The following is a 12,177-nucleotide window of genomic DNA, read 5'->3' on the forward strand; positions in this document are numbered from 1 at the left end:
CACACCAAAGCCCACCCCCCAGCCCCCCACCTTCCCCCACCCGAGAGCCCTGTAACGTAGGATCCTCTTCCATTGGATGAGGTGAAAGTATTACTGATAAATCCATCAAATTCTGCTTTATAAATGAGCCAAACAGGTGGATTTTTTTTATTGCATCAATATTATTACTTTGATATTTTCTTTTTCCTGAACCAAAATGTTGATCTCAGCTCAAACCAACATATGAATTATACTCTACCATGACCTCAGGGAAACCCCATTGCAACCCTTTTCAGTAGGCTTGTTCAAGTATCAATCATATTAAACTACATTCGCTTTTCATTTAATTAATATCCATGGTAATAACACAGTTTACCTTATCTGTCTGAAACGTGTTGAGCTTTTCAGAAAACTGAACCACAAGAGCTATGACATTTTGTCTCTCAATTCTTTTGCTCTGAGTATAGCAGTCTTAAAAAGATGACAGTAAAGCTCCATTGCATCTTGTGTGTCATCATTCCCAGGGATTGTGTAAGTTATAAGCCTTGGGTCACAATCAGTGTCTACAATACCAATTGTTGGGATATTACACATCGCAGCCTCTTTCAGAGGTAACAAATTTTCGCCAAATGAGTTTATACTTGAAGTAATTATAAGATCTGGTAACCTCACGCGTCCAAGCAGTTTTGCAGCATTTGTAAGAGTTCCGCCACGCCACTTCTGTGTAATGCAATATTCACCAGCCTCACGGGCTGTTTTCTGGTATAGATATTCAAAACGAGGATGAGTATTAAGGAACAAAACAATTCCGTTTCGATAAACCACGTGACATAAGACATTCAGTGCGACCTGTTGAAAAATTGAAAAAAATCTAAATAAGAGAAATATATAATTTGCAAACAAAAAGCTATGTGACAAACAAACAAACAATCAAACAAACAAACAAATAAACAGAAACGAGACAGGAAGAGAGAAGTTTTAAACTATTAGACAATAATGACGAAGAAAATAATACCATCTTTCATCTAAAAACAATAACTGAAACATTATATTATTTCTTCTTATTGGCTAAAATATAAACAGATTCCACAATACTGTGATTTGAATCCTTACAGAATTCGGGCTGGAATGGTACAATTTTATTTAAGGCAGAAGTTTAGAAGCAGAGCATCATTCGAGGAGTTTTGAACAGTAAGACAAAACCCCAAGGTCGCCTGTCTCTGAGCTTACTTTTATAAAAACAATGGACATATTTGGTGCTATTTGCAAGGGCGAATGGCCCCTCAGTTTTAATTTTCAGTAATTGGACAGTGAGTTGGGCCATGCTCTTTTCACCAGCTACCAACCATTGAAAAACAATACAATTTTCAAAATAATAAACGTATAAGAACCCTTTAACACAAAATGGTTTTAAAAGAAGGATATTTGTGAAACTATTGCAAAAATGTCTTTCTAGGTTGTTTAGTTTTAATGCTAAGTAATAAGTGATGAAAATTCACTTCAGATGATAAATTCTGTTAAACAAAAGTTTTGAAAAGTTTTTTTCAGAAAAGGCATTTTATTCAACATAGCAACAAGAGCCTTCTTTTTTAAGCACCCCAATAAGCAGGAACACAAATGTTTATATCTTTTTTTAAGTGCCAGGGTGTTTAAGTCAGTGTCAAGGAAAAAAACAGCTGAATTGACATCTTTTTATCCTACTTAAGGTAACCAACCTGCAAATGATTTATTGTTTTATTCAAGTCTATAATGTGATAATGTGCACATGAGCCATAAATGTATGTTTATTAAAGAAAGAGACATTGTCAAGAAAAAATAAACAGAGCTGAATTGACATCTTTTCATCCTACTTAAGGTAAAACAACCAACCTGCAAATGATTTATTGTTTTATTCAAGTCGATAATGTGATGATGTGCTCTTGAGCCATAAATATATGGCTTCATGTGACCATTCCAACATCCTTCCTGATGTCCTAAGTGCACTCTTGCATTGAACAAATCACTAAGTTTGACTAGAGACTTCACATCAAAGAAATCCTTGCTTTTCAGCATATTTTTGGTATCTGAAAATAGTAAGGTGCTACTTAAAAATTAACTTCTATGTCTTTTTGGAACACAAGTTTTTAATGGAAATGTTTCTGCTTGCTCTTTTAGACAGAAAAAAACCTTATTAGCATATGATTGTGTAAAAAAAAGTACACAAACAAGAACATGCATAAAAAATATCAGAATGTGATCCTCAAGCAATTTTTCTTGGTAAGATACCATTTACAAAGAATAAAAACAAAACAAAAGCATTGAGGGGGACTGTTTTGCTATTTATCTGTTACATAGAATTGACACTTAGCATTCCATAAAGTAAAGTTTACTCTGCTTAGGGTCACTTAGCATAACGTCACCAGACACACAAAATTTAGACCTAAACATGCAAACTGTTAAATTAAACTTCATTAATGGTCACACTCAGTTTATTGTCATGGGCTTTCAAGGATCAATTGGTGTAAGAATAACGGGAACACAAGAACCTGCTGCACAAGTGTTTAAATTAATAAATATACTGTCATCATTCAAGGAAAAAACATGTTTCATACCTTTGTCTCTGGGCTCAACTGAATCCAATTCAACTGCAGCAGATGAAAAGCATCTCTGCATATGTATACCTAAAGAATATAAAAATGAAAACGTAAATAGAAGAGAACAGGCAATATTTACAATCAATTACTATCTTTAGAAATTATCATGAAGTTGTGATGAAATAAAACAGACAATGTTTTTAGATGGAAGACCAATTAATTATGTTTGGTTCTTCCAGTGTCAGACCAAGAAACAGGAATTCAGTATTTTGAAGATATAACTGTAATAATATCAGCATTAATTTTGGTAGAAATACAAAATTTTCCTTTTTGTCTGTCTACTGGTGCAGAGATTTGTTAACCAAACCCTAAAAAAATTGATTTATAAATGCTTGGTTTCCTTCCCATCCTGTGTGGCCTTCAATGTCAATTTGCATATTCTTCAAGAGTATTAACAAGACATTAACTAACAACAACAAGAAACTTTGCAACGATCTGTAACAGACTGCTAGCCATCACTACAGTATTTTGTATGTTTTTCATGCTTTGTTATGTTGTGCTGGTAGTGGTAAAAGGACATTTGGTGACTCTTATTCATGTCGCTTTGGGGATATCATTTATCTTCAAAGGGCCCCATAATGTTTGCAACTTGCAAGTTTTCCTTGTGCAAAGCTTCTTTTAAACCTTATATTGGTTGCACGCAAAAAATGCACGCGAATTGGCGGAAAACTAATTGTGCATGTTCTGTGAATGCACCGGTTCTTGTTATGTATGGAAGAGCCTCGTTGCGCTCACAAGATCTCACAGGAAAGTGCTTTCATTCAGGAAGGAAGAGCAGGTGAACAAAAACCCTTGAATTTGGTGGTGACAGTGTCATACATCGTAAAGTTTCATGTTATAATTGTTTTAAAACACCTGAATTTAGATACCTTTCTGCAATGGTCTTCTGCACTGGGCAAATGCTGATCTGAGCCTCGCCGCCATCTTCTCAGCCATCATGGGAAAGACCTCTTTTTCATGTAAAATGCAATACTGATTTACATGAAGCATTTCAAAATTCTGAAGGCGCTATTACACTTCAAAATGGACGTCGAAGATAGTGAAAATCGGAAGAAGAAACAAGGCAACGCTATTCAGACATGGGGCAATGCAATGACCATGAATATAAACAATATGATTCATACGAATATCCTGTCATCGCCTTATTTTAAGACTGACCTTTTTACACTGAAAACATATCATGAAGTGGTTGATGAAATCTATTATAAGGTAAGGCCTACTTGCCGCGCTTCTTTTTTGTTCAATTTTTTCTTTTACTCGATCGTTTTCCTCTTTAGCTCTCTCTTTGAATTTAGCGTTACTATAAAGCCATTTCAATGAATACAGGTCATTGACATACGATAAAAATGGCGGATTATGCCGGGAACCTTAACTACTGACTGAAGTTAAGAAAGAAGACAGTCGTTACCAAAAGGCCCCGTATCTGAAAGGAACTGCATTTTTGTTTTCATTCAAATCAAGAGCACACGAGTGTGATATTTAACTCCGATGTCTTAAAAGTTGTTTATTGGCAAAAAGCAGAAAATCATGGTCCAAACTAGAGACTGGAGGAAAGTTTGCCTATCTTGCAGCATTAAATTTTCTTTGCACGATTTCAAATTTTTTTCCCACATTTGAAAAAGTTCAGTTGTGAAAATGTTCTCTGTTGTTCCAAATATAGAGTTTCTATCCAACAATTTTTCACTTGAATTTTACATGTGCAAACATCCATGGAAAGTGTCTGGACTTGAGTTTTGATCATCTTTGTGCAGTGGGCAGACTGGAAAGTGCGCCCGCGATATATTGCCAGCACACTCAAATTTTCCATCTGCACACTTTTGCATTTTGGCCGTGCAAAGTCCCTATTTGAATACATATCACATTAATAACAATACAAATTTCCAAAAAGTGTGTGATTTCAGGCGCACAGTCAGGTGCGTAAGCTTGCCCGCACAAGAAACAAAGTTTCCAGTCTTGTGCAGTGGGCTAATATCAACTTGAGAAGAGAAATGATGCGTTTTTAACATCTAAAATAATTCCTTGAATGTTCCATTAACGATAGATGAACTGCATCTTTATTGCAGCTTGGGAGAAACACCTTGATAGTAAAGACAAGGTTGTTTGGGATGGCTTTGCCATACAGGTTTCAGCTTGTAAACAAATACAAAAATAAATGCTTGTTAATTACATTGGTGATTGCTAGAGACCAGTCTCTTGTTAATTGCTAAGTTTAAGTTTGTGAGTAAATCAATGTAACCAGGTCTTATTTGAAGCCTGAGCAAGAAGAGAAATGTTTCTCGATCAACTTCTGAGTCATTTTTTGGCATTATGATCAAACAAGATAATCTTGTTAAAAAAAACTCAACCATGATTATAGCGGCAGATGGCAGGAAAAGATAATGGTACTAATCAAGTAAAAATTTGTGAGCGGCACCACCCTACTAGATGTTTTGTTAATTTGTTCTATAAAGCTTTTTCATAATAATTTAAAGTTTTAATTTATTGATTGCAACTATAACATGTTGCTTTGCAGGTCAGTCATCTTGAACCTTGGGAAAAAGGAAGTAGAAAGACGTCTGGTCAAGTTGGAATGTGTGGAGGGGTGAGTTTGTGTTTAAAATTAAAGGATCAATTTTCCATGATAGTTTTTGTATTTCCAAAGATATCCTTATTAGATGAGCGACTATTTGCAAGCAATTTTGATAGTCACTGATATTTCTGGACTTGCAGAGAAGAAGATTTCATTTTCTTTCATTTTACTAATGGCGTTTTCTTCATAAATTCTGAAAATGTAAAGTGCTCGGTAGCTAACTTGCCCAGTTGCTCAAGAATGAATTACTCTACATTTTATAATCTTCAAATCACCTTTAACCCCATACCCAGTTTTTGTAAGGTCTGTGAAAATGCAAAGGCTGCAAGAAAAATTTTTACAAATCTTGTGATTAAGTATAGTCAGTAGCTTGTTGCTCTTAAGCAAATGAAAATTTTATTGTTCTCTTGTTGCCAGTAGTAACACTGTGGAAAGAACTTTGTTATTAAATGCACAAATGCTAATGCAAATACTAAAAGGTTGCTTTAAGTATCAAGTAAACATCAAGGTACCAAATGTTTACTTAAGGATAAAAGAAGTAATGATTATTTAGCTACTGTTAACTACAGTATTTGTATATGAAGATATTCCTGATTGCAATGAAGCTGTGTTTGTCTACCTCAGATAATAATTTAAATGTGGTGTAAAGGGAAATCAATGATCAACACATCACAGTCAGGCTCACAGATATTAAGTTAAATATCTTAATTTTGATTTTGCCAAAATCTCAGGAAATATTTTATTGATGTATAATTGAGGAAATCAGCTTAACTATGTGACAAAACCTTTTTTTACAAGGGTGACAAATTACCCACATGGATGATCTTATCAGGGTGATCATTCATCCAGCAATGTTTGAGGAAGGAAATCCTCCAGAGCCTGAGGGGGTGTTTGGGTACCATCTGCCAATGACTGCCTGACCTTTGGCTTTCTCTGTGATTATGGGCCGTTTTTAAACAAACTCTTTCATGTAATGATACCAATTGTGAATAATGAAGCAAAATACTTTGTTTTCATTAGCAACTTGACATTTCATTTAGAAAATCCATGAGTTAAAGGAATTTATTTTTTAAAAAATGATCTTGGGCAATTACCAGCTGAATAAGTGATGAAACGCAAGAGTCTTTGTCGTAATATTACTCAAAAAATACAAATACCTTTTTATATATGTTTTGACAGCAAAATTTTATAATTTTCTTTTTGAGGTACGAGGTGTAGGAGCTGGTGGTATTGTTTCTTCATGCTACTGTCTGCTCTTCAAAATGTTTACATTGAAACTAACAAGAAAGCAACTGAAAGGATTGATTGATCACTGCGATTCCCCATACATTAGAGGAATAGGGTTTATGTACATCAGGTAACAAATTCATCAGAATGTCTGAGTATCATTGATTCCTTTGTAACATTTGATTTGCACCCTAACTTTGTAATATAAACCTTTCGTGTTGATCCAAGTTTTCTTTTCAAATACTTGCAAAATATCTGAATATTTTCGATTGGTTTTTTTTGTCTAGTTCTAACAGTCTTAAAGCTACTGTTTTCAAAGAATTTAAAATATTATTTATTCTGAGTGTGTCAAGTTAAGGGACAGAATAAGTAGAAAGCAGAATGGGAGATTTACTCATAAGAATTCAATGCTTTTGGAAGGGTATTAACAAACATATTCCCAATTAACCAAGTTTTTCATGGGAAGGGAATCTCACAAAACTGTCTTTAAAAAATTGAGTAGCAAAATTCTAGTGTTTTGATTCACCTTATTTTAGGTATTGCCTTCAACCAAAAGAGCTTTGGTCTTGGCTGGAACCTTATTTAGAAGATGAAGAGGTGCGTGGATATGAAAGAGGTTTGGGTGATTTTCAACTCAAGTTCATAAATAAAGAACTTTGTGATTAGTTAGACCAGAAGGAGTTTTATTGTGGCAGTCTGTTTACTTATTTTGTTTTGAAGAAAATATTTTACACTGAAAATGGCTGCATCAAAAAGCAACAATTTTTATGCTTCACTCGTGTTTTTATTTGCTCAATGTTAGTTTCAGTTGTATATCATTAGCTCTAGCATATTATATCATCTAAATATCACTTTTTATTCTTTCGTAGGAACTGGATGTTAAGGCTGGTGGGGGTTGCACAATGACAATTGGACAACTTGTCCGTAGTTTTTTACTTAAATTGGAATGGTATGGGACGCTATTTCCTAGGATCCCTGTGCCTGTTGAGAAAGACATTAGAGAGAGGCTGACAGAGCTGAATCTTTGTGATGATCACAAGAGGAAGGCTGATGAAGGTTGGGGGGAGGCTGAGCGCTATGCGAAATCAAAACGGGAAGAAGATGGGGAATATAGAACAAGGTAAGGCCCACTCAATCTTTTTATTCTTGGTTTTGTTTTGGTACTGTAAATTAATGATTGTTTTCAAAAACCTTTAGGCAATTGCTATTACAATGCTATTGAAAGATGGGATTTGCTTTTAATGATATGTATATATGTTTTTCTTTATGTCTCTATGTCTTTATGTCTTCTTTATGTTCTTTATATATATTATTCTTAATGATATATATATTTTTCTTTATGTTGAAATTTAGAAAGAATCTTGAAAAATACTTATATTTATGAATAAAAATTGTTCAAAAGGATTTTCAGTCTGGGGTTCCATTTCTTCTGCATAGCATTGGAGAAAAGAGATTAGGCAATAAATAAAATATGGCTTGCATTGTATACTCAGTCGATATTAAAGATTTGTCCAATAAAAGGAAACCAACTTTGATGTAAGGTTGAGTTTTTTTCATTCTTAGGCTGTTGGTGTTCTGGTTTTTTAAACATATGTTCAATTACTTAATCTAAATTGTTCTGAATTTCATTAATTATATACATGAAATTTACCTAGGTATGTAATTTATCAATTTATGCTTTTTGCTATTGTTAAACATGGTGTCTTTATCAGATTTTCCAGTTTTTAGTTTCAAATTAGTTTGGTGCAGTCTAAGCAAACAGCTTTCAATCTTCGTGGCTCATTTCTCTAGAAGAATTTTAATAAACCAATCAGCGTAGTAAGTTGTTACTTGAATGAGACAGTACTTGTGAAAAGAAGGTGCCTTGCGGATAGAGGAGGCATTAAATGTTCAAATTAGCTGATGTATCAGCAGTATGTTTAAAGACAACAGATGAAGCCTCCTATCTTCATAATGCCTTATACAACAAAGTGCAAAGTCCTCTCACAACTGCTTAGAGCAAAATTGAGTGTTTCTAAATACAGCTGTTCACATTTGCAGGTGCTGGTTTGGAAATTTCCTATTTCATGCTGATTTGAATGGTGTTAAAAACTGAGAGAGATAAAACAGTAAGGGCAAAGACTACTCATGTTAAACAAGTAGCTTGTAAATGGAATGCCCTTTTTGGTAGTTTTTTGCCAAAATTTAACCAGGGTATTGTCAGTACCTACTAGAGAGGGGGTGTTGTGACACTAAAGTTGTGGTTGTCAAACAAAGCTAGTCTTATCTGGTATTTGAAAAATAATTTGCATATTTGGAGAAGGTTCCTGATTCTCATAGCCATGACTTGGGTGGCCAATCTTAAAACCAGTTGCAATTGCTTTTAAACTGACACAATGCATAGATAAATAGATATATGCTAGACAAGCAGTATGAAGTATGATGTGATTGACTTTATTAGGATTACAAAACAGCCTATACGGTATCCTGGTTTCATCAATGTAAAATATGGTATGCACAGGTATCATATTTATTGCTCAAGAATGGTTACTATGGTATCAGTATATTGCACGATGCACTCCATTTTGTAGATTTTAGTTAACTGAATTTCAACACTAAGACACAGTTTGCTAGCATGCAACACAAGCTTAAATATTTTTAATTAAGACTTTTTTGCAAAGCTGCTTTTTCCGATTAGAATTTTTCTGTTATGCTGTTGATTTAGGTAAACGAGAGTTTGGTTCTTTGAAAAACTGACAGGAGATAGTTAGAAACTTACAGTATAAATTGACGTCTTTCTTGTAAAATAAGAAGGTAATAAATTTTGGCTATCTTTGTAACAAGGAGGAAGACAATAGTCATTTTGGCTGTCCGTTTGAGACTTAAACCACGAAAGCTCGAATATTACCCCTTTTTGGGGGTCGTTGATTTTAAATACAGTAGCACCCCTCTTTTTCAAATGCAACAGATTTTAAAACCAGATTGCCTTATGCTTTGTTTTACAATTGCAGCTTTAGTTTTCTATCTTAATGCCCGTGTTTAGTTTTATCGTTGAGTTTCCTCTCAATTTCAGGGGTGAAGCTGATTTTGGTGAAGCTGAAAAGTATTCAAAAATGCATCATCGGTATGTCTGCAACATATTTTTGTATTGGGTAATTACCTACAGTCTTTATATAAATGCGTTTTCTGCATGTTATATCCACTAGGCACCTTTACCCCCGTCGCTCGATGTCAATGCTAATTGAGATGGTTACAGTATAAGTGAGAAAGTACGCATTACAAACCGTTCTTGTAACAACATTGATTTTAGAGGGAGGGGATTGGTGGAATATTACTAGTTTGGTTTCTTGTTAATGTCTCAGCATTTTTAGCCATAAAACTTCTGTGTATTTTTTATAAAGCTCTTTTTGAAATTTTAAAGGCTTATTGGTGAAAGGTATTGACTTATTCTTTAATACATTTTCCTACCTTTCTCTAACAGAAGCAGAAGTCGGGATCGTTCTGTGCGAGATGAACGCCCAAGGGAAGCACGTAGAAGAAGAAGTCCCAGTGTAGAAAGACCAAGTCGAAACGTAGATAGACGAAGCAAAAGTCGCGAAAGGTCACCACGGCGGAGAAGCCCGCGTAGACGTAGCCGCAGTGCTGAACGTGCACGCCATAGACAAAGCCGCAGTGGTGAAAGGTCAAGAAGAAGTGACAGAAGAAGTCTGAGTAAAGAAAGAGTTAGAAATAGATTAAGAAGAAGTCGGAGTCGAGAGAAAAGAAGTCGTAGCAGAGACGCTGTTTCCAAAGAGAGGCAGGCAAAACATGGTGATAAGGTGCGTACGGGTAGGAGGTCAAGCAGAAGCAGAAGCAGAGACCTTGAAAGGACGCGAAGGAGTTTGAGCCGAGACAGAAGAAACCGTGGCAGAGACATGAGAAGCCGTAGCAAAGAGAAGGCTCATAGGAGTTACAGTAATGAAAGGTCAAGGGAAAGTAGAGAAAGAAAGAGCTATAGTAAGGATAGGCACAACTCCGAGAAGAAGATTCCCCGAGAGGATGATGGTTTGGATGCACAAAATGGTAAAGATGTGAATGACAGGAAAAGCACTTCCAAAGATCGGCCAAGATCCTCTGAAGATGATAACAGGAAATTGCAGTCGAAAAGGCAAGTACAATTTCTCATGTTTGTTATATAGAAACTAGCTGAAAATGAGGAATTATGTGAAGAAGGAACAGTTTTTTAAGAGGCATTGTTGAAGAGGTTGTACGGCTAATTTCTTAGAATCGTTATTAATCTTTTTAGGTTTAAAAAATAGTGGCAATTTTTCGCTCAGAAATAGAAGTTTTTTTAGTGTTTCTAAAGATAGCTAGCATACAATCTAAGCCAGTCTGGAAAAATCAAAAATGCCAATATCACGTGAAACAGCAACGATCACGCCGAAACCAAATGACCCCCTATAGAGAAGGCCTATTTACCATGACTCAATGCCTTTGAGGATCCAAGTTTAATCGTTAATTATGCTGGAAAAATTAATTTGTTGATTGGAAAGTTTTATTATGTTAACATCGAGCTATCAATCAAATTGAAACTTTATCAACAGAAGTTCATAAATCCAAGAAACACGTTTTGTCTCCTAAAATTGTAAGTTGGCGATATTAATGGGCTTTTAGTAAAGAACTGATGTTAAATTGTTGTAATATATGAATGAAATTTGACGAAATAGTCCTCCGCGTTCCTTGTCCCTCTCAAGATCCATGAATATTCAATACGATTTCATTTCTAATAGTAAAAATGATTAAAAGTTTTTCATTATTAGTAATTCATGATTTTTTCTCCAGCAACAAAAATAATCGTTTGTGATTTTGTTCTGAATAGGGACAGAGACCGAAGCTCGAGCTTAGGAAAAGACAAAAAATCGAGAGCAGCTCATGTTCAAGATGGTGTTGATGAAAAATCGCGAATAGAAGATGACGATTTAGAAGCAGGTGAATTGCGGGATGGGAGCGAGGTGGATGAAGAGCGCCATAAAAAAAGCAAATCGAAGCAAAAGAAAAAGAAAAGCAGGCGTAAAGAAGGAGACGAAGATGAAGACACCGGCAAAAGAAAGCACAGGCACAAGAAGACGAAAAAGAAGCACAAGGAAGACATTCTTAAGGAAGAAGAGAGCTAGCCTGTCAATGATAAGCTCTTGCAACATACTGAGATGAAATAATTGTTTTTAATGACCTGAAAAGAGGCATCTTATGCATGGGTTCTTCTTGCCGGATCCCCTTCCGTCGATTTGCTTACAGGCTTTCGTGAGTTTTTCAAAAGGACAGATGTCAATTTTATGGAGTCAGTTTTGCAAAATGGGATTCCTTGCAAAAAACAGTTGTTACTTTATGATTTTATCTTTTACAACTAAATATCAAGGTAGATTTTTTCCTTTTAAAATTGCATTGTATTATACTTGTGGTTTTTTCGATATTATGATTCTCATATGAAAACCAGGTTATTTTTTAGACTCGTCTTCCGTTTCCTGCTTGTTTTTTGTTATATGTGTTTGTCAAAGGAGTTGTTTAACTGGGGGCTCATACTGTTGTGAACTGTAAGAACTCCACTATCTCTGCTTAACAAATAGCTCTGTCCATGCTGTGCTACGGGATGAAGGTGGCTTATGACTGCCTTCAAGAGTCATGAATTGGCTTTTTACTTGGCAGTAGAATCCCGTTATAACGTACTCGGTTATTACGTACTTTCGGATTTAACGTACTGGTGTACTTGGTCCTGGCAAAAGGTGTGCTTGGTTTTAGTCAATTTTTACTTAC

At 35.1% G+C, this 12,177-nt stretch overlaps 2 protein-coding genes across 2 annotated transcripts; one reads left to right on the forward strand and one right to left on the reverse strand.

Annotated features, from left to right (window-relative positions):
* Nucleotides 1–306: 306 nt before the first annotated feature.
* LOC135693167 (small ribosomal subunit protein uS2m) lies at nucleotides 307–3,581 on the reverse strand. Its single transcript, XM_065211556.2, has 4 exons — nucleotides 3,482–3,581; nucleotides 2,571–2,639; nucleotides 1,849–2,042; nucleotides 307–828 (listed from the first exon to the last, which is right to left on the reverse strand). The coding sequence occupies exons 1-4, from the start codon at nucleotides 3,549–3,551 to the stop codon at nucleotides 406–408; spliced, it is 756 nt and encodes a 251-aa protein (XP_065067628.2). The 5' UTR covers nucleotides 3,552–3,581; the 3' UTR covers nucleotides 307–405.
* Nucleotides 3,582–3,588: 7 nt separating this feature from the next.
* On the forward strand, nucleotides 3,589–11,856 carry LOC135693158 (uncharacterized). Its single transcript, XM_065211546.2, has 8 exons — nucleotides 3,589–3,821; nucleotides 5,125–5,193; nucleotides 6,387–6,538; nucleotides 6,945–7,005; nucleotides 7,278–7,528; nucleotides 9,461–9,511; nucleotides 9,869–10,534; nucleotides 11,246–11,856. Exons 1-8 carry the CDS (start codon nucleotides 3,594–3,596, stop codon nucleotides 11,538–11,540), a joined length of 1,773 nt encoding a protein of 590 aa, XP_065067618.2. The 5' UTR covers nucleotides 3,589–3,593; the 3' UTR covers nucleotides 11,541–11,856.
* The last annotated feature ends 321 nt before the right edge of the window (nucleotides 11,857–12,177 follow it).

The sequence above is a fragment of the Rhopilema esculentum genome, chromosome 11 (assembly GCF_057945365.1).
Source record: "Rhopilema esculentum isolate cy_ngs chromosome 11, ASM5794536v1, whole genome shotgun sequence".
NCBI classification, from domain to species: domain Eukaryota; kingdom Metazoa; phylum Cnidaria; class Scyphozoa; order Rhizostomeae; family Rhizostomatidae; genus Rhopilema; species Rhopilema esculentum.